Source organism: Denticeps clupeoides, chromosome 13 (genome assembly GCF_900700375.1).
Source record: "Denticeps clupeoides chromosome 13, fDenClu1.1, whole genome shotgun sequence".
Classification (NCBI taxonomy): Eukaryota; Metazoa; Chordata; class Actinopteri; order Clupeiformes; family Denticipitidae; genus Denticeps; species Denticeps clupeoides.
Window position 1 is genome coordinate 2,038,501 of NC_041719.1, and position 24,741 is coordinate 2,063,241.

The 24,741-nt window shown below is 49.9% G+C and overlaps 4 protein-coding genes and 1 long non-coding RNA gene across 12 annotated transcripts; 3 read left to right on the forward strand and 2 right to left on the reverse strand.

Moving 5' to 3' along the window:
• Nucleotides 1–2,689: 2,689 nt before the first annotated feature.
• Nucleotides 2,690–7,053, reverse strand: socs9 (suppressor of cytokine signaling 9). Of its 5 annotated transcripts, XR_003751723.1 has the most exons (3): nt 5,779–5,853; nt 3,602–5,358; nt 2,690–3,394 (listed from the first exon to the last, which is right to left on the reverse strand). XR_003751723.1 is itself a non-coding variant. In XM_029001333.1 (2 exons), exon 2 carries the CDS (start codon nt 5,267–5,269, stop codon nt 3,689–3,691), a length of 1,581 nt encoding a protein of 526 aa, XP_028857166.1. In that variant the 5' UTR covers nt 5,270–5,358; nt 6,793–7,053; the 3' UTR covers nt 2,690–3,688. The 5 variants fall into 5 exon arrangements, 4 of the variants coding, with proteins under 4 accessions (XP_028857166.1, XP_028857168.1, XP_028857167.1 ...); XM_029001333.1 differs by lacking the exon at nt 5,779–5,853 and adding an exon at nt 6,793–7,053 and having other exon boundaries at nt 2,690–5,358; XM_029001335.1 differs by having other exon boundaries at nt 2,690–5,358; nt 5,762–5,897.
• Nucleotides 6,536–7,939, forward strand: LOC114802433 (uncharacterized). The gene is made up of 4 exons (XR_003751724.1): nt 6,536–6,683; nt 6,858–6,993; nt 7,069–7,113; nt 7,413–7,939. It is a non-coding gene; the product is annotated as an uncharacterized LOC114802433 (long non-coding RNA).
• An 88-nt stretch (nt 7,940–8,027) lies between these two features.
• paf1 (PAF1 homolog, Paf1/RNA polymerase II complex component) lies at nt 8,028–11,685 on the forward strand. The gene is made up of 14 exons (XM_029001336.1): nt 8,028–8,228; nt 8,359–8,388; nt 8,472–8,564; nt 9,222–9,343; nt 9,413–9,479; nt 9,562–9,663; nt 9,741–9,846; nt 9,921–9,989; nt 10,079–10,182; nt 10,313–10,429; nt 10,510–10,638; nt 10,725–10,830; nt 10,911–10,992; nt 11,073–11,685. Exons 1-14 carry the CDS (start codon nt 8,182–8,184, stop codon nt 11,453–11,455), a joined length of 1,557 nt encoding a protein of 518 aa, XP_028857169.1. The 5' UTR covers nt 8,028–8,181; the 3' UTR covers nt 11,456–11,685.
• An 82-nt stretch (nt 11,686–11,767) lies between these two features.
• Nucleotides 11,768–13,742, reverse strand: gmfg (glia maturation factor, gamma). 2 transcript variants are annotated; one of them, XM_029001147.1, is made up of 7 exons: nt 12,953–13,190; nt 12,626–12,722; nt 12,495–12,544; nt 12,379–12,428; nt 12,224–12,306; nt 12,072–12,145; nt 11,768–11,887 (listed from the first exon to the last, which is right to left on the reverse strand). In XM_029001147.1, the coding sequence occupies exons 1-7, from the start codon at nt 12,953–12,955 to the stop codon at nt 11,816–11,818; spliced, it is 429 nt and encodes a 142-aa protein (XP_028856980.1). In that variant the 5' UTR covers nt 12,956–13,190; the 3' UTR covers nt 11,768–11,815. The 2 variants fall into 2 exon arrangements, with proteins under 2 accessions (XP_028856980.1, XP_028856979.1); XM_029001146.1 differs by lacking the exons at nt 11,768–11,887; nt 12,072–12,145 and having other exon boundaries at nt 12,168–12,428; nt 12,863–13,742.
• Nucleotides 13,743–15,732: 1,990 nt separating this feature from the next.
• On the forward strand, nt 15,733–24,665 carry samd4b (sterile alpha motif domain containing 4B). 3 transcript variants are annotated; one of them, XR_003751638.1, is made up of 13 exons: nt 15,733–16,147; nt 16,683–17,041; nt 18,037–18,435; nt 19,545–19,754; nt 19,822–19,931; nt 20,018–20,104; nt 20,187–20,451; nt 20,559–20,644; nt 20,723–20,838; nt 20,929–21,127; nt 21,207–21,492; nt 22,797–24,092; nt 24,168–24,665. XR_003751638.1 is itself a non-coding variant. In XM_029000287.1 (13 exons), exons 2-13 carry the CDS (start codon nt 16,846–16,848, stop codon nt 22,823–22,825), a joined length of 1,908 nt encoding a protein of 635 aa, XP_028856120.1. In that variant the 5' UTR covers nt 15,734–16,147; nt 16,683–16,845; the 3' UTR covers nt 22,826–24,665. The 3 variants fall into 3 exon arrangements, 2 of the variants coding, with proteins under 2 accessions (XP_028856119.1, XP_028856120.1); XM_029000287.1 differs by having other exon boundaries at nt 15,734–16,147; nt 21,207–21,333; nt 21,409–21,492; nt 22,797–24,665; XM_029000286.1 differs by having other exon boundaries at nt 22,797–24,665.
• Nucleotides 24,666–24,741: the final 76 nt, after the last annotated feature.

The window sequence follows — 24,741 nt, forward strand, 5'->3', positions numbered from 1 at the left end:
ATGTCAATGAGACGGATGTCTACATCTGAAGACCCAATGAAATGACCGTCCAGGATCTTTTCCACAGGTCCACACATCAAAAAGCAAAGGCAACTAAGCTGAGAACCTCCTGAAAAAGTATTTAATCCGCCGTAGCAGAGACGCTAGAACAAGAACAAACCAGAGGTAAAGCAGATTTGGAGGTCACGTCCAGATCCTGAGCTCTTGCAGGTGTTCTGATGGGACATTAATCAATATTGAAACTGGAAAATATTCAACTTTATATAAACAGCAAACATCTCACACGGTGATGAATCCACAAATACAGTTCTGTTTCATCCACACAGTTGGAACCTTCATGAATATTCCGCTGAAGATCAGCTTAATAGAATCAAATGAATAATTCTTGAGCGTCTCTGCAGTAGATTAATTTTATGTGAATTAACCTCTAACCTGTTAACTCTATGAACATATCAGAAGTTCTGATATCTGCTTGGCGGGTAGTGGAACATGCTGTAATGGAGATGTACCGATGAAGCACTGCAAAGCAGAAGACAAAAATTCCTACGGCGTGAAGACGGGAGGAGTTCTGAGGGTTCCTGAGGTGCACCACGCCATGCAATGCGTTGTTGTATGTAGGACAATAATGTAGGACAGGTGTGTCAGCTGCTGCACTGCGTCAGATGGCCACCGCGCCGAGCTCAGAGATCTCCGAATGCGTGGGTGACGTCTCTGTCCTGGGAGGGGGAGCTTTAGAACATCTCCTCGCCCTCAGAGAACATGCATGAGGCCGATGATGAGCCCCCCTCATCCTCCTGGAAGCACTGTGACCAGGTGCTGTGTAAACTACTGCCCTGCTTTGCACATCATATTTTCTGCATTTTTATTAGAAGTTTTAAATATACTTATGTCTTGGATCTTTTTAATTCTGCTGTGGAGCTGCATCTGTGATTTTACTGGTTGAGTTCATGATTCTTGATTCTTCTCATGATTCTTCTCATGATTCACCCTAAGTCTTGTTCATGTTCATCATCTTTGTGAAATTTACCATAATCCACAACTGTCCACCTTAAGCTAATAATAAAGAAGATAAAAAAGGTTAACACCTGTTCCCCTACATGAGACTCCGGATGGGACAACAGTTTAAGATCCTCAGTAAAATATGGATGGCTGAGACTGTGAAGATTAAATAGATAAATTCAATATGATATGAAGTCAAGGGTTTTAACACTACTACTAACGGCCCCTTCCCCCTTAACTTCAGCAACTCTCTTGTCAAACCTAAAGCAGAAAGTGCTATTAAGTTGGGGTATCATGTACACATTCTACCGGGGAACCATCGAGAGCATCCTGTCTAGCTGCATCACTGTGTGGTTTGGAGCCTGCAATGCGTCCTGCCAAAAAACTCTCCAACGCATAGTCACAGCAGCTGAGAGAATCATCGGTGTCCCTCTCCCCTCCCTCCAAGACATCTACAGCACACGCCTCACCAAGAAAGCCCTCTGCATAGCAGCTGATCCCACCCACCCAATGCAAACCTTCTTCAGCCTGCTGCCATCAGGGAGGAGACTGCGGAGTCTCCAGGCCAGGACCAGCAGACTGAAGGACAGCTTCACCCATCAGGCTGTCAGGAAACTCAACTCCCTCCCGGCTCTGCCCCCACTCCCCTCACTCCCCTCTTCTGCTCCACAAACTTTCTGAACCCTAACACACACAAACTGACCATGCACCAGTCACTCTGTGCAGCTCTGGTCTGCCAACTACCTCACTTGAACTTACCTCTGTTGCACTACATGGGTTTGCACTCTCCACCATGTGCCCTTATTTGTATATGGTGTTTTTAAAATTGTATATTGTTTTTAAAAATTGTATTTATACCTTTGTATTCAATGTTACTGTTTTGTATTTAATGTTACTTGTATGGGTCAGAGAGTAACGTAATTTCAATTCTCTGCATGTCCTGTACATGTGGCAGAATTGACAATAAAGCTGACTTTGACTTTGACTTTGACTTAATTGGACCTTGGTTCCGTAGAGTTCTACATTAAGACCTCGGCCGTAATCATTTATTGTGGACAAGCAAATAAGCTCTTTAGTCAAGTTTTAAGGTAAAGTTATTCTGACCAATATCTTGAACGGTAGTACCATGTTGGAAAGGACACAGGCAAGGTCTTCATTAGTCCCGCCCATTGACAGACAGAAGTAATTCATGATGCGCTGACTGTGAATTTTTTTAATTATTTAATTTAGGCAATGGTACCCCTCCATATGTTTATTTCTGTAAAATTTCATTTCAAATTTGAAATTTGAAATTGATTTTATGGGTTTTTTTTATTTCAAGTTTTTGTAATGAATAATGAAGTGAAGTGATTGTCACTTGTGATACACAGCAGCACAGCACACGGTGCACACAGTGAAATTTGTCCTCTGCATTTAACCCATCAGTGTTAAGCAGTGTGTGTGTGGATGGTGCTTTGCTCAGTGGCACCTTGGCGGATCGGGATTCAAACCGGCAACCTTCTGATTACGGGGCCGGTTCCTTAATCGCAAGGCCACCCCAATACAGTACAGTATGATGCACAAATGATATTATTGTGGATGACAGCTTCATTTTTTTAGTAGATATGCTGAGATATGTGTCCTTGTCAAACGGACCATAAAGGAATCAGTGCAGATAATTGTTCACAAATTATCAGAAGAAAAACAAACACAAATTTCAAAATAGTTTATAATAAGTTTATATTAGGATAAAAAGCCTTAACAATATTATAAAGCTATGTGACAGCATTTTCAATAATTCATCTTCTGGCATCAGACAATAAGCTGTTTCATAAAGAACGCAGGTTCAATTCTGTGCTTTCATCCAGAGATGAATTAAACCACGAAGTGAATGATTCAACATACACAAATCAGCAGTTTAATAAAAAAAATGTGCCAAATAATAATAACAGAAACAATAATAACAAGAAATATTAAGATGTATTAAGATGTACCCAACTGGCCTCCAGAATCAGAATCTCACCTCCTGGGTGACAATTATGAACATGACCTGCTTTTAAACAGAATACTCGTTCATCTGAACCAGGTCATCGCTGAAGACCAGAACGCGGAATGTGAAGGCAAGTTAGCCAATGAAGATCCGGAGACCTCAGCCTGGTCTTCTCTCCAGCTGCCGCTGACGTGGTCCTGCTGGGGTCCTCCTGAACAAGTCAGACCTTCGTGCTCCCTTTACAGAGCTGCATGTCATGATTAAGATGATTATAACAGTGAGGTATGAAGCAGGGGCTTCGCCGGACGTTACATTCATCAGAAGGGTCCAGGCGGATGGAAAAGGACCATCGCGCCCCGGAATGCAGACTTCCTGTTCCTCAGTAGTACATCTGGTCCGACAAAGCAGGAGAAGCAGTAAACGACCCTGTATGCAGACGATAAACACCATAAAGGATGGAGTGATGGAGTACTTTTACATTCCAGTGAAAATTAAGGCTTATGATGGTTATACTGGTTACTGCATTTTAGTAAAACCTCCAAACCTGCGATGCCGCTGAAGCCCAAAAAAACGTCTTTAAATAACAATTTCAACCAACAAAAATCACAGTAGAATACGTTCTAAAAGAAAAACCTCTCTTTATATTCCGAGCTTTTTCTTCCCGGCGGAAGACGTGGAGAAGAGCACTTGGTTTAGCTTGTGGGGGCGTGGTCCCGAGGCCTACTCCCAGCAGGCGTCCAGGCGGCGGATGCGGACCCGCTGCTTGTAGTGGTACTCCTTCAGGTGCTCCTTGAGGGCGCTGGGGATGGGCAGCGCGCCGATGCCGTCGTAGGTGGTGCGGCTGCTGACCACGGCCCTGCAGACGTGCTGCAGGCTGAACGGCTGGGTGCGGTGGACGGGGTTGGACAGCAGCGGCTCGAAGAACATGCAGGAGTTGGGGTCCTTGTAGTGCTCCAGCAGGCCGGTGACGGTGGGCGCGTGGAAGACGCTGGGGTCGTGCACGTCGAAGCTGAAGTTGTGGTTCCACTGCTCGATGCGCGCGTGCAGCGAGCGGCCGTAGCGCCGGAAGCTGACGGAGAACAGGTAGTCCTCCTGGGCGGAGTCTCGCAGCAGGAAGGTGCCCTCGGGCTTGCCCTCCAGCAGGGTCTCCGCCTCGTAGCGGTCCATCACGCCCCAGTAGCAGGGCAGGTTGGTGATCTGCAGCAGGTCGGGCACCAGGCAGTGGATGTAGTCGATCTGGGTGTGGATGCGGTAGCGTTCCTGAGATTTGGCGGGCTCGGCCTGGAGGGCGGAGCTGTCGGCCCCGAGGGGAGTAGCCGTGGCGCCGGAGGACGCGGCCACCTCGTCCAGAGTGTCCAGGCAGCTCTGCAGGAGGAGCTGGTGGTGCTGCTGCTGCTGACGGAGGAGGAGCTGCTGCTGCTGCTGCTGCTGCTGCAGGGTGGCACGCTCGTCCCCCGCCAGCTCGTTCATGCCGTGCGCCAGTTTGGGACCCAGCTTGTATAACGGGTTGATCTGGGCGGTCACCTCGAACGTGTGGATTTGAGCATTGGGCGGAGGCTCCACCCCTTGCTCGATGCTGATCCTCCGGCGTTCGCGCAGGCGGTCGTCCTCGTCCTCCTCCGCGCCCGGAGCGCCCCCTGTAGCACCACCCAGAGACTCTAGCAGGGCAGGCTGGGAAATGGGGGCAGTGTGCTGCTTAATGAGGTGCCACTTCTGGGCCAGTTCTGACCTGGCTGGGAAGGGGCAGCTGTCCAGCATAAGCTCGCTGATGTGGATCTTACGGCGAGAGGAGGACGTGGAAGACGAGGACGCAGCGATGGACGATGGTGACGATGATGATGATGTTGATGATGATGATGGAAAGATCTGGAAGGATGATGGCGCTGCGCTGTGGCTCTTTATGGGGAAACACTGCCCCACTGCATCCTGTATCTTCTGTCGGAGGGTGCGGCTGCCTCCCGCTGCTCTGCCGTCGGGCTCGGCGGCGGACGCTTCCGGGGACGATGACGACAACGACCCCTGCGGCTGCCTGGCAGGGACGCCCAGTCCCGGCCACCGCCTCCTCGCCGTCACCGGAGAAGAGTCCAGGCTGTCGAGCAGCTCGCCGTACTCCACCCCATCACTGACCGGCCTCTCGGCAGGCAGGTGGCGGGCGGCCACGCCCTTCTTCTTCCCTCGCTCCCCCTTCCGCCACTCCACCCTTGCGTCCTGCCGCTCCTCGGAGCGGCTCTGGCGCACCTTGGGCCGCGCCCCACGCTCCCGCTCCTTTCCACGTTCTCCAATGTCCTTCGGCAGAGACATGTCCGCTCGCCCGACGATCCTCACAGTTCTAGAGTGACGAATAACCTGGTCAGTCCTGCACTAAAGCCAAGTCCTCCATCCCTGCACATCTGGAGAAGAGAAGGGAGCAGAAACAGCGGTCACGTGACATCCTGAGGGTAAAGACCCGGGTTCAAGCCCCACTTTCTCCAGGGGGACGGTCCCCGTCACACTGGACAAATAACAAGTCTAAACGTCACTTTCCTGGTGTGATACAATATGCACTAATCCTGATATTTTCTTCCACGCACGATGTCAAGTGAAATATTTACCACGAGACAAGCAGCTAAGGGAATACTTCTCATCTACTAATGAACTTATACCAGTATTCGTTATAATATCACGCGTGTTGCAGAAATAACGAGACGCGGCCAACAAAGTAGAGCAGGCTAACTGCCAACTCGCGTTAAACAAAGCCGAACCAAACGTTCCCGTGGAGGACCATTCCGGGACGCGGCTAATGAAGACATTTACCCGGTAAATTAACATACCCGCAGAAAAAGGGACCCATTATCACAGAAACAAGCTAAACAGCTACAACCTTAGCATGAGCGTGCGTCACTTCCTGTTTTCACCGGAAGCTCTTTAAAAGGATAGCGGACGCTGTTTTTTTGTTTTTTTTACTTTTTTATATTTGTGACTTATTCCTAAAATGACAGCCTTGCTTTGTGGCGAGAAACTTTCCTATTGTGATGCATTACCACAAGACCTGCAAAGCTCGATCATGATAAAGTGTAATGCAGTCATCGCTAAAACCGATTTTTAATCGGTAAAATTGTTATTCCAGTCCCACAAGCACACGTCTATTATATTAGCCATTTTATTCAATTAAACTAAATTCCTCCGTGTCTATATGTGTGTACTGGAAACTGGATGAAGTTTTACTCACGGCAGCGATTTGAGAACGTAAAGAAAGTGAACTGAGCACCAGGTGGACCTCGCGAACCGAGTCTCAATTCAATAAATCTGGTCATTTTATACAGATTATTATTGTGATGTGAAGCGCTGATAACACTACAGATCCCAAAATGCAGCGCTTCAGTTGCCTTGCCGAACGTGATCTTTACGCTGCGGCTGAATCTGTACAGAAACAGTTTCCAAGTCGACTGGGGTGAATGGGTTGTGAAGCAGCTCTAAAATAAAATGTTTCGTGCTTCACAGTCACCAAAGCGCCGTGCTGTCTTAGTTGGTCGGCAAAGTGCGCACTGCATTGTGGGATCTGTAGTTCGTGTGTTATCGTGTGCCCAGCGGGTACCCGCCAGAGGGCGGAAGTGATGAAGTGAGGGCGGAAGTGAAAATTGGGGCAGCTGTTAGCCTGTTAGCATCACATTGTTGCGGTGAGACTAAAGCGTCGTTTTAAACGGAGCCCGTGTGAATGTGAATCTGCGAATTTGAAGTAAGTCCTCGTTTGTGTGAAACGGGGCGGGTTTGTCGCTGGCGGCGCGATTTAACATCACGTTCATCAGTTCTTGTCTGCATGTCCTCGTGTAAAGCGCGTTATTTACGTTCTTGGTGGTAATGATGATGATGATGGTGGTGGTGATGATGATGGTCCTCGTGTCGTGTCCAGGTGTCAGGATGGTATGTGAGCTGCTCCTCTCCTCTGTCTGGTTCCTCTTCGTCATCTTCTGGATGGAGACCATCAGCGTGTGGCTCTTCCTTTGCTTCTTCTACCAGGACCGAGTTTTCTACCACTGGGGAGACGGGTACTGCTCACTCCACTCCTCACTTCCCTCACCCACCCGGCTCTCCGCATCCGCTCACTCTCTTCTCTCCTGCAGGGCTGTTGCTGATGATCCGGGCCAGATGCTCTACATGCTGACCAGGTGAGGAGCTTCACTTTAAATCGATCAAGAGCTACAGCTGGAAATTCTATGATGGTGGTGGTGGAGATGATTTTGATGAATGAAATTACTCCTCTGCTTTTAACCGTCACCCTTGGTGAGCAGTGTGTGGGGACGGTGCTTTGCTCAGTGTCACCTTGGCGGCTTGGGATTAGAACCGGCAACCATCTGATTACTTTTGCCACCACTGCCCTTAAGCAATTTCCTTCTGAATTAATAAAGTGTTCTAATTCTGGTGGTGGTGGAGATGGTGGTGATGATTGTAATGATGTGCGCTGCAGGGTGGACCGGTCAGATGAGCAGCAGACCTGAGTCGACGCTGACCAGTGTGGGGAAGAAGACACTCCAGCTGCACCTTTTCTTTTTATTTTGTTGGTCTCGTGAATTGAACGGATCTCCCGGCGTGTGGCGGCTCGTCCTGCACGAACTGGAACCCAGCAACAGATGTGTGAGGATCAGCAGGGAAACTGTGGCATGTTCCTCTAAATCTCCATCTAGAACCACAGGGGATTATGAAACCATCCGAAGAACGTGGAGTCTGAGACATTAAAACTCCCCTTTAAACTACAAGAAGACTGACATTAAACCCGAGTAGCATGACAGTGCACTTTTTTCATATTTTCACATTGGATTTTCTTTTTAAACAAAATATTAGATCCATTTATTGTATGCAGACTGTTACTGTTTTTTGCCTTGTTAATAAGCAATATAAATAGTTTTTTTTTTAATAATTTTCAACAAATCCTGTCCATTAGTGTATATTCCGGTAAATAATAAACGAGTGAGAGGTTTGTTATAAATGAAGTCATTTTTGGCGTCTGGAGTGTTTGTTTTGGGGCCGATTTCGCGCTGCGCTGCAGTACCCCGCCGCTCCTGCTGCGGCGCTGCCGCGGACTCTCTCCGCCGGGACCCGCGAATAAGAGCGGCTCCGCTCGGTCCTCGCCGTGGCACGGTGGCGTAGCGCGGCACCAAGTTCGCTTCTGCCTACCCCGCACGACCCGACGCTGCGAAGGCGGAATCGGAACCGGAGCTCCGCCCGCTCCCTCCACGATGGCGCCGACGATCCAGACTCAAGCGCAGCGGGACGACGGGCACAGGTAGCGGCTAACGGGCTAAACGTGCGGGGGTAATATTTACCTCCTCCTACCCGCACGTTGGAACTGCGCATGGGGTTATTTGGTTGAAAGTGACGCCGGTTTTCTTTCTTCTCCTTTTTTCCCCCCCCAGGGCTTCCTCGCACAGGAGCGTCCCGGAGAGGTGAGAGCCTTGCGGCGGTTACCGTGGCGGCCGTTCTGTCGTGGGGCTCCGAGTCTGACCGCGGCTGCTCCTGTTTTCTCTAGGTCCGGTGTGGTGTGTCGGGTGAAGTACTGCAACGGCCTCCCCGACATCCCCTTCGACCCCAAGTTCATCACCTACCCGTTCGACCAGCACAGGTGAGTAAAACCCGCCGGTCTTTAATCAGAGAAAACGCGCCACTTACTACCATGTCCGGGGGGGGGTGTCCCTGTCGCTACTGATTATAAGGGCGCCTGGTAAATGCTGGAAATGTAAACGATTATCAGGATTCAAGATTGGTATACCTACAGTATACCGTGTATTGCAATAATGTTATGATAGTGCAATCATAAAAAAAATTATATACACACTTAACTATACTAACTATAACTAAAGCTTAAATACCGTACAGGTTATCTCTATAGGAGAAAAGTAGTACTTTTCTGCACAATGAACAAGACGTAACTGGACAACATCTTGTAGGATGCTTGTGAGTGGCTATGTTGGATATTTCAAACAGGACACAAGACAAACGTGCAGGAATGTGCCAAAAAAATCAGGTGCATCAGACTGGAGGTGTATTGCCGTTGAGTTTATCAGTTTTTTTCGGTGATGACGGTGCATTGAGAGCTCTGACTGTTTGTGGGAAGAAGCTCTTGCAGCGTCTGGCAGTTACAGTACGGTAGGAGGGAGAACAGGGCGTGTGAGGGGTGGTGAGGGTCGGAGGTCAGTCTGAGATGTTGGACCTGAGAGAGTCCTGAACTTTAGTTCTGAATATTATATCACGGCGCGGCTTGGTTGTCCTGCCCTCACAGGTTTGTTCAGTATAAGGCGACGTCACTGGAGAAGCAGCACAAACATGAACTGCTGACGGAACCGGACCTCGGGGTCACCATTGACCTAATCAACCCCGACACCTACAGGATCGACCCCAGCAGTAAGCAGAACAGACCTACACACACACACATTAAACTGGGATGAAGTCAAATAACTGCTCTTCTGTCAGTTCTGCTGGATCCTGCTGATGAGAAGCTTCTGGAGGAGGACATCCAGGCTCCTTCAAGTTCCAAACGGTACGCCTGACACTCATCATCATCATAATCATCTCCCTCTCTGTATTTCTAGTAAATATCTGAACGTCTGTTGCCTGCTCAGATCCCAGCAGCATGCCAAAGTCGTGCCGTGGATGAGGAAGACCGAGTACATCTCCACAGAGTTCAACAGATACGGCGTTTCTAACGAGAAAGTGGAAGTCAAGTGAGTTGCGTTGCCCGAGGTTGGAGGAACCATGATGGTTCCTGCATGCGCCGCTCTTCATCTTCATCTCTTCACAGGATCGGAGTTTCAGTGAAACAGCAGTTCACAGAGGAGGAGATCTACAAGGACCGGGACAGCCAGATTGCTGCCATTGAGAAGACATTTGAAGATGCACAAAAATCTGTGAGTCCTGCTTGTCCAGTTTTAAAATCCAACGATCTGGACTGCAGACCAGCTGACTTCTTGTCTTCCTCCAGATCGCCCAGCATTACAGCAAACCACGAGTTATGCCAGTGGAGGTTCTGCCCGTCTTTCCTGACTTTAAGGTGATGAAAGTTGAACATTCCACCCTGAGGGTAGAGCCCTTCACCATGAAGCCCTCATCTCAACACGCCACAATATCTTCTCTTCACAGATGTGGATCAACCCCTGCGCTCAGGTCATCTTCGACTCCGACCCGGCGCCTAAGGACATCTCTGGTCCTGCTGGAGTGGATATGATGTCCCAGGCCATGATCAGGTGGGTTTAATATCAGATCCAGGGCCTGCATATCATCTCCTGTGTTGGGGCTGAATGTCCAGAGATGTTGCATTTTGCAGGGGTATGATGTTGGATGTTCTTGGATGATGTTTGATGTTGTGTTTTGCAGGGGTATGATGGACGAGGAAGGAAACCAGTTTGTGGCTTACTTCCTGCCCAACGAGGACACCATGCGCAAGCGCAAGAGGGACTTTGAGGAGGATGTTGACTACATGCCTGAGGAAGTGTATGTTCTTCAGATGTTTTTCCCTACATATTTTGGAACTCATGAAAGTGGCGTTTCACTGAGAACGTTTCCTCCTGCAGATACGAGTACAAGATCGCCAGGGAGTACAACTGGAACGTGAAGAACAAGGCCAGTAAGGGCTACGAGGAGAACTACTTCTTCATCTTCAGGGACAGCGACGGTGTCTACTACAACGAGCTGGAGACCAGGTGGGAACCCCCGGAGGTTCGGGGTGGGTGGGGCAGCGGCATGCATGCGTGCGTGGTTCTGACTCCGCCTCTGTTCCGTGTTCCAGAGTGCGTCTGAGCAAGAGACGCGCCAAGGCTGGAGCCCAGTCCACCACCAACGCCGTGCTGGTGTGTAAACACAGGGACATGAACGAGAAGGAGCTGGAGGCTCAGGTGAGTCTGTCTGTCTGGGTGAGGAACCTCCGGACGTGTGATGTTTGGTTGTGACCCTGCTCGTGTTCCGCGTTCCACAGGAAGCGCGAAAAGCCCAGCTGGAGAACCACGAGCCGGAGGATGAGGAGGACGTGGACATGGATAAAGACGCTCAGGACTCCGGTCAGTGTCTTGTTCTTGATGTTTGTGGGATCAGAGACACCTGATGGTGATGGTGGTGATGATGATGATGACGTTGACAGGTGAGGAGAAGGAGAAGGGCAGCGAGAGCGAGAACTCTGAGAGCGAGTCGGAGCGCGAGGAGCAGCCGGACGAGGACAGGAAGCGGCGGCGCAGCGGCAGCGAGAGCGGCGAGGACCGGCAGACCCGCGAGATGCGCGACGAGGAGGAGATCTTCGGCAGCGACGACGACGACAGCGACGAGGAGAAGAACGGGGGCGGCGGCGGCGGTGGCGCGCGCTCCAGCGGGGACGAGGCCAGCGGCAGCGACGAGGACGAGGACGCCGGTGGCCGGAGGAGCGGCAGCGCCTCCCCCGCCCACAGCAGCAGCGACCGCTCGGAAGCTCCCCAGCACAGCGCCAGCGAGCGCGCGTCAGACTCCAGCGACGCCAGCGACAGCGAGTGATGTCACTTCCTGTCACCACTTCCTCACACACACGCCCGAATCGCCACTACTGACCCCCCACAGTTTTATTTTAACGAGTCCCCGCCCACCTGCGAGGAGACGCCCAGTTCCTGTGTGGGGTAATGAATTATGGGTAATGAACTGGTGGACCTGTTTTGTTGTAGGTTAGACACAACCATGTACGTCAGTGTATAGATGATGGAAATAAACAGTATCTGGTGCTTTTTTAATCACGTCCTCGTTCTTCTCTCTCTCACACACACACACACACACCGAGAACCTCGTACAGAATTCACAACCATGAACCATCTCCTCTGGAGACACGAGGGCTTTTATTTTATAGCGTTGGAGGCTTGTACTTCAGCGGAAGAAGGACAGTTTGTCTTTGAGCCACGCCTCTGACAGGTCTTCTGGGTTTCGGGTCTCGAACACCTGCAGGAGAATGAGAAGATGACCTGGTGATCAGACTGAAGATGGACAGGTCATGGCTTCTCCAAACATCTCTTTAATTTTTTTTTAAATTCTGAGTGGAACCTGCACGAGGTCCAAGCGCGTTGTTACTTGAGAAAGGTGGAGATTTCCGGGTAAAATGGTCCTCGTGAGATGGCCTGGTTACCTTGGTGAGCTCCGCCGCCTGGACCAGGTGGTTCTTGCTGCCAGCATACATCATCTGCTGCTCAGGTCTGCAGCCTGTGGGGAGCACGCCGTCGTGAGGGCTCTACTCGGCTGGCTGGGGCTCTCTGGTGAAGGTGCAGGAACAGGACTTACCCACAGGGCTGGAGAAGATGAAGCAGAGTGGATACGAGACCCGTCCGTCAGCGTGCTGGTACCTGTAGCTGTACACCATGAACGTGGAGCTGCGAGTTAAGGAGGGTGGTGATGATGAACGTGAAGGTGGACCGCTTTAGAAGTCTGAAGGATATCTGGGCTGCCGCTCCGGGAGCTCGTTTCTCAGCTCGTCCAGCGAGACGTCCTGAAACGGAACAGAGGCTGCTGAACTCCGACCTCAACAGTGGCGAGAGATGAAGAACCATCTTACTTCGTACTCCTGCTCCAGGACCACCAGCTGCTGCTGCATGTCGATTTTCACTGGCGAGGAGACATGAATCAGCCGTGAGTTTTCATGGTGGATGATGAGATGATGAAATGCAGGAATAAAGAGGAACTCACTCAGTATGGCTGCATTGTTGGTCTCTTTCCGAAAGCGGAATTTCTTCAGTTTCTCTTTCAGGCTCTCGTCCACCTCGCACACGACCAGCGAGTCGGCCTGAAAGTTCAGAAACGAGCACATCGGTCACCTGATCAACGGAAAAGCAGAGTTCCGAGCGAGAGACGAAGCTCATGCTGAAGGGCGGGAAGTTCTTCACTTCCCGTCCCTGCACCGCTGCAGAACACGACAACACCAACCAACACCAAAAAGCGTTCTGCATTTTGCGAGACGAGCTGAGCAGGACTGCGGTGACGAGAACGTTGGACACGGCGGATTCAGCCCCTCACCATGATCTCGGATGCAGGAAGCCTCCTCTGCTCGCATCAGCTTCCTGTTTCAACTGAACATCAGGGCGGTGCAACGTTCCATCACAGGAAGTGAAAGTTCACAGTTGGTTGAAGACCACAGTGCAGCCTGATGTTCCGTTACATATAGCATTTACCAGACGCCCTTATCCAGAGTGACTTACAGTCAGTAGTTACAGGGACAGTCCCCCCCCTGGAGACACTCAGAGTTAAGTGTCTTGCTCAGGGACACAATGGTAGTAAGTGGGATTTGAACCTGGGTCTCCTGGTTCACATGCGAGAGTGTTACCCACTAGGCTACTAGCACCCCATTACAGTGTGTTTATGATACTCAGCAGGATCGTTTTTCTACCAACGTTTTCACTTCCTATGATGGGAAGCTGATGTCAGGGCAGCTGCATCTGGAACCCTGGTGAATCCGCCATGTAGAACGTTCTCTGCATCCTGGCAGACCCGCTTCACGTGCAACAACCAAACCAGCATGGAAATCATGGAACTCATGCTGGTTGCTCATGTTTTTCCCAAACACAAGCCGTTTACGGCCTTCCTCTGTTTCCATGGATGCGGTAGACTGAAGTTGGTTTGGTTCTGGACCAGCTACTTCCTGCTCTTTCTATTGGTCTTCCTGTTCTGGATCAATTTCCTCAGATGTTACGCTCTTCAGGAGACGCTGTGGGGCATAAAGTGCAGGAAGCATCTCCAGGCAACATCACCACACACACACGCACGTGCACACACACACTCACTCACGCCTCACTCAACACATCACACACCTCACACTACACACACACACACACCTCACAGTACACACCACACTACACACACACACTCACTCACTCACGCCTCACTCTACACACCACATACTCACACCACACTACACACACACACACCTCACAGTACACACCACACTACACACACACTCACTCACTCACTCACGCCTCACTCTACACACCACATACTCACACCACACTACACAGGGGCAGTGGTGGCCTAGCGGTTAAGGAAGCAGCCCTGTAATCAGAAGGTTGCCAGTTCGAATCCCGATCCATCAAGGTACCACACACCACACACACACACACACACACACACACACACACACTCACTCACGCCTCACACTACAAACCACACACACAGATTATAGTGACCTTCATCTCTGGAAACAAACTACCTGCAAGCTACACACTTCTTCTCCTTTATTGGGGGAAGTGCAGATCATATTTTAATCCCATTATTGCAGATAATATTTTCTTTTAATCCTTTTAGTGCAGATAATAACGCGGCCCGACCGACAGATGGCGCTGCTCTAATCATGTTGCTCCTTTACGACGTAATTGAAAACGTGTAAATAATAATATATTCTCTGTTCAGATGGTTATTATAAAAATTGGCCTAAACGGAAGATATCGTAAATCTAATGAGATTACGTTCTTCAGGAGACGCTGTGGGGCATAAAGTGCAGGAAGCATCTCCAGGCAACATCACCACACACACACGCACGTGCACACACACACTCACTCACGCCTCACTCAACACATCACACACCTCACACTACACACACACACACACTCACTCACTCACGCCTCACTCTACACACCACATACTCACACCACACTACACACACACACACACTTCACAGTACACACTACACACACACTCACTCACTCACGCCTCACTCTACACACCACATACTCACACCACACTACACACACACACTTCACAGTACACACTACACACACACTCACTCACTCACGCCTCACTCTACACACCACATACTCACACCACACTACACACACACACACACTTCACAGTACACACTACACACACACTCACTCACTCACGCCTCACTCTACACACCACATACTCACACCACACTACACACACACACACCTCACAGTACACACCACACTACACACACACTCACTCACGCCTCACTCTACACACCACATACTCACACCACACTACACACACACACACCTCACAGTACACACCACACTACACACACACTCACTCACGCCTCACTCTACACACCACATACTCACACCACACTACACACACACACACCTCACAGTACACACCACACTACACACACACACTCACTCACTCACGCCTCACTCTACACACCACATACTCACACCACACTACACACACACACACCTCACAGTACACACCACACTACACACACACTCACTCACTCACTCACGCCTCACTCTACACACCACATACTCACACCACACTACACAGGGGCAGTGGTGGCCTAGCGGTTAAGGAAGCAGCCCTGTAATCAGAAGGTTGCCAGTTCGAATCCCGATCCATCAAGGTACCACACACCACACACACACACACACACACACACACACACACACACACTCACTCACGCCTCACACTACAAACCACACACACAGATTATAGTGACCTTCATCTCTGGAAACAAACTACCTGCAAGCTACACACTTCTTCTCCTTTATTGGGGGAAGTGCAGATCATATTTTAATCCCATTATTGCAGATAATATTTTCTTTTAATCCTTTTAGTGCAGATAATAACGCGGCCCGACCGACAGATGGCGCTGCTCTAATCATGTTGCTCCTTTACGACGTAATTGAAAACGTGTAAATAATAATATATTCTCTGTTCAGATGGTTATTATAAAAATTGGCCTAAACGGAAGATATCGTAAATCTAATGAGATTACGTTCTGAATGGAGACGGGCTGCGCATGCGCGCTGCGCGCCGAGCGGATTTCTCCCGTGCGTGATGACGCAGCGCGTCGCGTCGCGTCGCGTCACGGCGCAGTCGGAGTAGCTGCTGTGTGTTTTACTCGGCGCTAGTAAACGCGGCGTAATCGCTGCTTTATTGTCGCGCTGCAGCCGCGTTGTCCGCACAGCGGTCGCGTAGCGGCCTGCCGGCCTCCGTTTCCGCTCGGATCGGTCCGGACGAGTCGCGCCGCAGCGCGGATCTATTAAAACGCGAACCGCCGGAGGAGGAGGAGGAGGTGGAGGAGGTGGAGACAAAGTGCGGCAGAAATGCGCAGAAACGCTGAAATCGCCGCGGAAAAGAGCGCCGAACCTCCCCGGACCGGAGCCCGCTGCCAGCGCGACGCGCGGCGGACGCAGTGAAGCCCCGACGCGCCGCCGGACCCGCCTGCTGCGCGGAGCGGCCCGGAGAAGGCCCGAGCAGGTTCGTTCCCGGCCTTCCTCCACCTGTCACTCAGCAGGACCGTCTCTTCACCTCTGACCCCCGAGAGTCTGCTGCTATAATATTCATATTTACACTCCAGAGGAGCCAGACACTTAGTACAGATACAGTCTGGCTTTATGATAACCAGGGGTGCTGGGAGGAGCACATCATAATGACCATTATCCTCATCATCATCATCTTTTACCTGCTACCAGAGATATCTGGTGTGGTGATGCTGCACCAGCTTCGGCAAAATAGATCTTTCTTCTCAGGAATTATAATCCTGCTGTGGCCAGTAAGGTGCTGAATCATTAATCTGACGATAAATAAGTGACCTGAATACAGTGCAGGCAGCGGCTGCTGCTGATGATTTGATCATGATTAATTGCTGATTAATCACGGAACCAGGGTTGTCATGTTGGATGGAAGTGACCTGTATGACCTCTTGTCTTGAGGTCGTGACCCAGGTTTACCTTGTTTACCTTGAAATGTGTTTCTTCTCTCTAATTGAGCTGAACTCCGCCCCTTCCTGCAGACGCAGAGACTCAGATCCTACCAGAAACTTCCACGCCGCCCCCCTGAACCATGTGAAGTTGGCCCTGGGAGAACGTTCCGGAAACGTCACTCTGGGATACCACACCTGCGCCTGACCTAGAGACCCCGCCCCCCAAAACCTCAAACCCCCGCCCCAGCGAGCCATGATGTTCCGCGACCAGGTGGGCGTCCTGACGGACTGGTTCAAGGCCTGGAACGAGTGCGAGCAGACGGTGGCGCTGCTGTCGCTGCTGAAGAGGGCGTCGCGCACGCAGGCCCGCTTCCTGCACATCTGCCTGGAGCACTGGCTGTCCGACTGCACCGAGATCCACATCCTGGAGGCCGAGGCCAACAACGCGGGTATCCCTTCCACCCAACACTCACTCCTTAAACTTACTACTTACTTATTGCTCTCTAGTTTCGACGGAGCTTCATCATGTTGCTTGTAAAGTACATTTAACATTTACATTCTGACCGTTAAATCCAACAAGGGAAGTCACGCCTGTGTAAAAACGCCACTTTTCGACTCGCTATTAAAAAAAGTCAGTTTTAGTTACTAGGTACTTATTGCTCTCTAGTTTCGATGGAGCTTCATCATGTTGCTTGTAAAGTACATTTAACATTTACATTCTGACCGTTAAATCCAACAAGGGAAGTCACGCCTGTGTAAAAACGCCACTTTTCGACTCGCTATTTAAAAAAGTCAGTTTTAGTTACTAGGTACTTATTGCTCTCTAGTTTTGATGGGGCTTCATCAGGTTGCTTGTAAAGTACATTTAACATTTACATTCTGACCGTTAAATCCAACAAGGGAAGTCACGCCTGTGTAAAAACGCCACTTTTCGACTCGCTATTTAAAAAAGTCAGTTTTAGTTACTAGGTACTTATTACTCTCTAGTTTCGATGGGGCTTCATCATGTTGCTTGTAAGGTACATTTAACATTTACATTCTGACCATTAAATCCAACAAGGGGAAAGTCAGGCCTGTGTCTCTACTGTAAAAACGCCACTTTTCAACTCGCTATTAAAAAAAGTCAGTTTTAGTTACTAGGTACTTATTGCTCTCTAGTTTCGATGGAGCTTCATCATGTTGCTTGTAAAGTACATTTAACATTTACATTCTGACTGTTAATTCCAACAAGGGATGTCACGCCTGTGTAAAAACGGCACTTTTCGACTCGCTATTGCCGTGTCTCTCCTGCACATTTGTGTAAAGACCCGCTCACCTCTGCCTCTGATTGGCTTTTAACGTGAAGTTTGTACCGTCAGTAACGGTAACGATACCATCGCTGTTCATAGACCTAGACCACAAAACCCCAACTGTGTTGAGATTGACGGTCTGGCTTGTTCTGCAGCCGTGGTGAGCCAGTGGCAGCAGGAGCCGAAGGAGAAGGTGGTGTCCCTGCTGCTGTCCCACCTGCCGCTGCTGCAGCCGCGGAACAGCGAGGCCAAGTGTGAATACATGAAGCTGCTGCAGGGCGTCCTCAGCCACACCATCGACAGCAGCCTGTTCGTGGAGGAGAGCCGGCAGCTGCTGAGCTACGCCCTCATCCACCCCGCCACCACGCTGGACGACCGCACCTCGCTGGCCATGTGGCTCAACCACCTGGAGGAGCAGCTGTCGGCGCGGGCCCCGCCCCCCTGCCACGCCCGCCAGAGCTCGGACGAGGGCCTGGACACGGGACACGGCTGGCACGACATGGCGTCCCCATCTGGGCAGAACGGTCACATGACCTTCCACAGCAGCGGCACAGGTGGATCACAAAATCCATACGGTTGTACATTCAAACATTTTACAGATTTACTGGAACACTCAACATTTATTTCTTATATGGCCCATAGTCACATACAGTATGGCACGATGGGCTTTGACAGGCCCTACAGTTGACCCTTCTGCACATAAAAGGGAGAGAGTAAGAAAGGAAGAAACGTTGGGAAGGAGTGATATAGAGAGGGACCCCCTTCCAGGGTAGAGTGAGCCTGCAAGTGGTGTCAGTGCAGGGTTGGTGACGATTTGTCCAAGAAGAGGAAAAAGTCCTACAGCTGTAGAGGTGGACAAGTCCAAAGTGTAGTATAGAGTCACCTTTTACATCGCCAGGCGCTCCTGTCCATTTCTTCAGGGTTCCCAGGGCTCAGGGAATTTCTGGAATATCAGGGAATTTCAGTAAAGGTGTTTTCAGACTGGGAAAGTCAGGGAATTATCAGGGAATTTTGTAAATAGCATATAATGCAGCAGCCAAAGTCTGATATGTATTTATGCGTTTTTGTTTTGCTCAACGCCTCTTCTGCTTTAAAAATTGGCAAAAATTTCAAGATATTAGGTGTGAAAATGAAGAATTTAAGGACTTCATCAGGTTGCTTGTAAAGTACATTTAACATTTACATTCTGACCGTTAATTCCAACAAGGGAAGTCACGCCTGTGTAAAAACGCCACTCAGTTTTAGTTACTAGGTACTTATTGCTCTCTAGTTTTGATGGAGCTTCATCATGATAAAATAAACGTTGCATGTAGAGGATGTCAGAGATGGAGTTGAGGTTTTGGCCTTGTGAAACGCTGCAGCACGGCACACGGTGGCAGTTAAGCGCGTCCTCTGCCTTTAACTGCACTTAACCTTTGGTGAGCAGTGGGCAGCCATGACCGGCCCCCGAATGGTTTGTTCCATTCGACACGCCAAGCTGCCTATATTCAACAACAATGATGTATGAATATACAGGGAAATTTAAATCTGACCCTGATCATTTTTACTTTTTTTTTTTTTTTTTTTTTTTTTTTATCTTTAATGGTGTAAAAAACAGTTTGAAGTGAGATTAATATCGAGGGCCAGTTATACCGTAAACACGTCCCTCCTTCTGCCCATCCAGGCATGGCGGTTCAGGTCCAGCCCAGCCCGGGCGGCCGGTCCCAGCAGGCCTGCGGTTCCGAGGAGCTGGGGGTCCGGCAGAACCCGGGCGGTCCGTCGGAACACGCGCCGCTCTCGCCCCAGAGCAGCGTGGCGTCCTCAGGCAGCGAGCAGACGGAGGAGCAGGGCTCCGCCCGCAACACCTTCCAGGAGGACGGCAGCGGCATGAAAGGTCAGAGGTCGTGTGTCCTGTGCGCCGATGTGCCGTCTGGGTGCTGATGCGGCGACTCGTGTTGCAGATGTGCCGGCCTGGCTGAAGAGTCTCCGCCTACACAAGTACGCCTCGCTCTTCTCCCAGATGACCTACGAGGAGATGATGATCCTCACCGAGCAGCACCTGGAGTCCCAGGTCAGGAGAAATCATCTCAATGTTCTTCATATGTTCACAGACACCATCCACTCATTCTACTGTGTGTGTGTGTGTGTGTGTTGAAGAACGTCACGAAAGGGGCGCGGCATAAAATTGCTCTGAGTATCCAGAAGCTGAGAGAGAGGCAGAGCGTCCTGAAGTCGTTAGAAAAGGTATTCACCTCGCGCTTCATTTCTTTAGATGAAGTTCTGGATTGGTTGACGAGTGCTGAAGAAATTCTCTGCTGCGTTTCAGGACATTCTGGAAGGAGGAAACGTACGTAACGCCCTGCAGGAGCTGCAGCAGATCATCATCACGCCAATCAAGCTCTACGCCGTGCTGAGCTCCAGCCAGAGGGAGGCGGAGCCTGGGACCACGCCCACCAAACCAGCAGAGGACAAGGACGTGTCGGTGGAGAGTTTCCAGTCAAACAGCCCCTCTGCATGTGACGGGGAGTCCTCGGCCACGCCCATCTCAGACGGTGACATTGCAGGCCAGTTCACACGAGTCATGGGCAAAGGTGAGCGCTTCAGCTGGTTTCAGGTCACATGTCCGCTACTGTGTCTGTGATTGGTTAAAACGCTGTGTGTGTGTGTGTGTGTGTGTGTGTGTGTGTGTGTGTGACAGTCTGCACCCAGCTGCTGGTGTCCCGGCCAGACGAGGAAAACATCAGCTGCTACCTCCAGCTGATAGAGAAGTGCTTAACCCATGAGGTGAAGGAGTCACCACCTTCATCATGGTGTCAGAATGGAGAGTGGCTGATGATGATGATGATGGTTTTCTCTCATTAGGCCTTCACTGAAACACAGAAGAAGCGACTGGTGTCATGGAAACAGCAAGTGCTGAAGTTGCTCCGCCTCTTTCCTCGGAAGGCCATGCTGGAGATGCCCATGTACCGCCAGAAAGGGTCAGATCTCCATCCCTCTCTCCAGCCCCCACTTCCTGTTCCTCCTGATGCCTGCTGCGATTGGACCTGCTCCTCCTCTCCTCCCTGCAGGTGGCCGTACGGCTCCAACTCTCTGCCCACAGCCGGTTCTGTGGGCGGGGCTCTGGGCCGCCGGGCGCCCAGGCAGTTCCAGCTGCCGCCCCGGGGGCTGCCATCCGGCCGCATGGGGCTGATGAGCCCGGGTGGGATCGGGGGGACATCGCCACGTCACACCCTCGCCAGCCCGGCGCTGGCCTGCCAGGGGAAGCATGTAAGTTGGTGGCCGGTCCGGGTGTCCACGACGTAGAAGATGGCAGCTCTGATCCCTACACGTCTTTCCTCTCCCACAGAACCTGTGGTTCGCCAACCCCGGTGGCAGTAACAGCATGCCCAGCCAGAGCCGCAGCACGGTCCAGCGGACTCACTCGCTGCCCGTACACACCACGCCCCAAACCATGCTGCTGTTCCAACAGCAAGGTCCGCGTCCCGCCTCCGGAACCGCAGAGGTCCGCACCGCCAGCCGCCTCACCACGTCTCTTCCTCTCCCCACAGAATGCCAAGTTCCGGGCACGGACCTGGAGATCAACCCCACGCTGGAGTCGCTGTGCCTCAGCATGACGGAGCACGCCTTAGGTGGTGAGTTAATCTTCTCACTCTGCTCTGCTCATTTATCCAAAGTAAATTAGAACATCAATTCATGAATTCACAGCTACAGGGGATCCATAAATTACATGAATTCATCAAAATATAACAGAATTACATCTGCATGGCCTCTGAGAAATGAGAGAGGAGGTGGACCTGAGTTCATGTAATGTGGGCGTGTTTATGATAATGATATTTCAATTGAAAGGGATCGTTTTAGTCATTGTGAAACCCTGCCTCACAGCACACGGTGCACACAACAAAACGTGTCCTCTGCATTTAACAGTCAGCCTTGACAGGCGCTCGGGGAGCAGTGTGTGGGGACCTCAGTGGCATTATCCAGATCGACTTACAACGTGCTTACATGTTATCATCCCCCACCATGCCCCTTGACCGCTAGGTAGGGCTGCACGATTATGACCAAAATGATAATCCCAGTTATTTTTATCAATATTGTAACATAATTATTCATCGTTTTTTGTAGAACACATTTTAGTGTACTTTCTATTTTTAACATACAGTAAGTGAACAAGACTTTCAGATTTATGGCGATTAAAAACCAGCTTTTCAACATTTTCTAACTTATGAGATGACCAAATTTCACTATGAAAATACTTAATTTTTTTATATTTAATACGAAAGATGAACATCCAATTACCTGCTTATTTCGGAAAACAATAACTATAGACAAGGCATATCCATAAACTGAGGCATTTTTGTATAGATTTGTCAAGAACTATAGATCATGAAGTAAATAAAATATATAGAAGAGTCAGAACAGCAGCTGTGCCTTTCCTGTGTGGTGGGGTGGGAAGACGAATAACGTTACTTGTCGAACACAAAATTTCGTTACATACAAGATGATGAAATACAAACTTATTAATTGTTACGCACTAATTCTTCATTCACTCATTATATTCGTACGTGGTGCAAAAGTCAGTCATTTTTGCTCGTACTGTCAGAGGAGAGTACCCCGTCCAAATATGACGCCAGTATTAATGCATGCTGAGAGGCTGAATCTGACATCTAGTGTACATAACTATGGTGTATGCAACTTTTTCAACCCCAAATGAGGGACAACTTAATTTAAGCCGTGATCATGATTAAAATTCGATTGTGCCTCCGTACTGCTAGGCCACCACCGCCCCAAATTAAACAGAACTATTGCTCATGTTGACTCCGCCCCCTTTTGTCAAGACTAATTGAAACCTTATAAAAGATTCAATTTGCCAGTTTTTCAAATGTATGTTGAGGAATGAAAATTCTGGCCCTGACATGAACCTGATCTCTTTCTACAGATGGAATGGACAGAATGTCAACGTTATGAAGTGGAAATGAAAGCTCACGCTTAACGCTTCATAGTGGAACTGGAACTCTGTTCCGGCCGAAAAAAGAAGACGAAGAAAAAAATTTACCAAGCAAGAAGCGGTCACTACAAAAAGACTAAACTAACTGTGTACATGTTATCTGATATTTTTCTACTTTATTATACTTAACTAAGTTTATTATAAAAAAAAATGGAATATTATATTACAGGAGAGCGGGCGTGGACAGGACAGCTGTGGTTGGTTAGTTCAGCTGCTCTGTGATTCGCTGGACTCCAACCTTTAGACTGACAAAGCCAGTGATGCGCCTCTGAGAGGAAGGGCAGGGATTGGTGCTGTCAAAAAAGGGGTGTCGCCCTTTGTGTTTCTTCCCTTTTCCTCCCGCCACGAGTGTGTGAGGCAATCTGAGAATGACGTCTAGCTCCGCCCTCATGCTTTAAAACGAGAACGAACGTTTTCCTTTAGGTAGCCTGGACTTTAGCTGGTTTAAAGCTCTTATGCCCACTTATATAAAAAACCCCACCTCCTTCCCACAGACATGTCCTGAGAAAGAATCGTGGTCCTGGAAGACCCCCGAGTTTCAGCTGAGCAGTGCCCACATCGTCCAACATCCCGAGAACCCAGAGGCAGACTGGTATCCCAGCCACTTGATGTTGGGAGGGGCTCGGTTATTCCCCAGGCCACGCCTCTTCAGGGCTCTTTTTCTGGTGTCAGGGACTTTAAAAGCTCGAGTTCCTCATGTTCGTCTTTTACCCATCAGTTCATGAGCAATGTTGGAAATTTGCTGATTGGTGAGTCTTACAGATTCTTCTGGCATCTTCAGGATCATATTATTGGCTAAAAGAAAAGAAAAACCCTCAACCAATGGAACTCAAATTCTACCGAGTGCATGAAATAGTTATTTTTGTCTGTGAAACAGTGTGGATCATTGGAGCACATGACAGAAGTTCTCCTGGTTCCTCCACAGACCTCCACTGTGCTCCGTTTCCCCTGGCGACCCCCGTTGCTCTTAGAAACGCTCAGGGACCCCTTATCACCCATCATCCTATGCAACATTAACCCACAGGTGACTGCCGTTCTGTTTCAGCACGTGTTCTGTGGTCAGGTTCTAGCTGGGCTGTGTGGGCGTGGCCACGGGTTGTAGAATGTGTGGGACCTGCTCAGACATAGAACATTCCGGTCCATGACCCGGCTGACCAGCGAGACTACGACTGTTACACATCCACATCCTCCGCCACGCGTCCAGATTCCGTCTTCTCTTCACCAGCGGTGCTTTTTTTTTTTTTTTTTACCACATTCCGAAATCCAAATTCTCTATTTTTAACATGACGTGCCTGATTACAGAATAGCCCCCATCCCATAACACCGCCGAACTTCATCATTCCAAAGAGTGTCCAGGACCGGTGGGAGGAGCCAAGGACTGGCCATGCCCAGGGGTGGAGCCATGTTGCCAGGGACGCGTGTTAAGTGTTAAGCAGCCATATGTGTTTGTGTTGTGTGCGCAGTGGGCGGGGCCGTGGCCGTCTCTGGCCCCGCCCCCCCAAGTGACCGCTGACCCCGCTACTGTGATCCTTCAGCAGGGAAGTCTCTGTTTAACACTAAGGACACGTGGACTGCCATCGTGCGTTGCCGTGGGAATGAGCTCTTTTTTTTTGGTTCCTGTTATTGATGATATTATTGTTATAATCATTTGCAGTTATTATTTAACACGCCTCTATGCTTTACGTGGGAGAGAGGGGGTCTGTAGGAGTTTTTTTTTTTTTTTTTCTTGTTTCCATCCCTGTCATGCTACTTACTTGAATGGATTCAGATTGTTATTAAATTGTTGATGTTTTGCTAGTTTATAAAGCCTCGTTTATTCGCGGGTCGGTCATCCGACGTGACTAGTAGAGGCGGAGCTGGTTGGTGGCTTCAGCAC

Coding starts and splice junctions, on each gene's coding strand:
- samd4b (XM_029000286.1), top strand. CDS start 16,846: ATGATGTTCCGCGACCAGGTGGGCGTCCTGACGGACTGGTTCAAGGCC. Junction 19,755..19,821: donor GGACGGCAGCGGCATGAAAG/GTCAGAGGTCGT, acceptor CTCGTGTTGCAG/ATGTGCCGGCCTGGCTGAAG. Junction 19,932..20,017: donor AGCAGCACCTGGAGTCCCAG/GTCAGGAGAAAT, acceptor TGTGTGTTGAAG/AACGTCACGAAAGGGGCGCG.
- socs9 (XM_029001333.1), bottom strand. CDS start 5,269: ATGTCTCTGCCGAAGGACATTGGAGAACGTGGAAAGGAGCGGGAGCGT.
- gmfg (XM_029001146.1), bottom strand. CDS start 12,989: ATGCGAGCAGAGGAGGCTTCCTGCATCCGAGATCATGGTGAGGGGCTG. Junction 12,545..12,625: donor CAACAATGCAGCCATACTGA/GTGAGTTCCTCT, acceptor TCTCCTCGCCAG/TGAAAATCGACATGCAGCAG. Junction 12,429..12,494: donor TCCTGGAGCAGGAGTACGAA/GTAAGATGGTTC, acceptor GTTCCGTTTCAG/GACGTCTCGCTGGACGAGCT.
- paf1 (XM_029001336.1), top strand. CDS start 8,182: ATGGCGCCGACGATCCAGACTCAAGCGCAGCGGGACGACGGGCACAG. Junction 8,229..8,358: donor CAGCGGGACGACGGGCACAG/GTAGCGGCTAAC, acceptor TTCCCCCCCCAG/GGCTTCCTCGCACAGGAGCG. Junction 9,990..10,078: donor CCGTCTTTCCTGACTTTAAG/GTGATGAAAGTT, acceptor TTCTCTTCACAG/ATGTGGATCAACCCCTGCGC.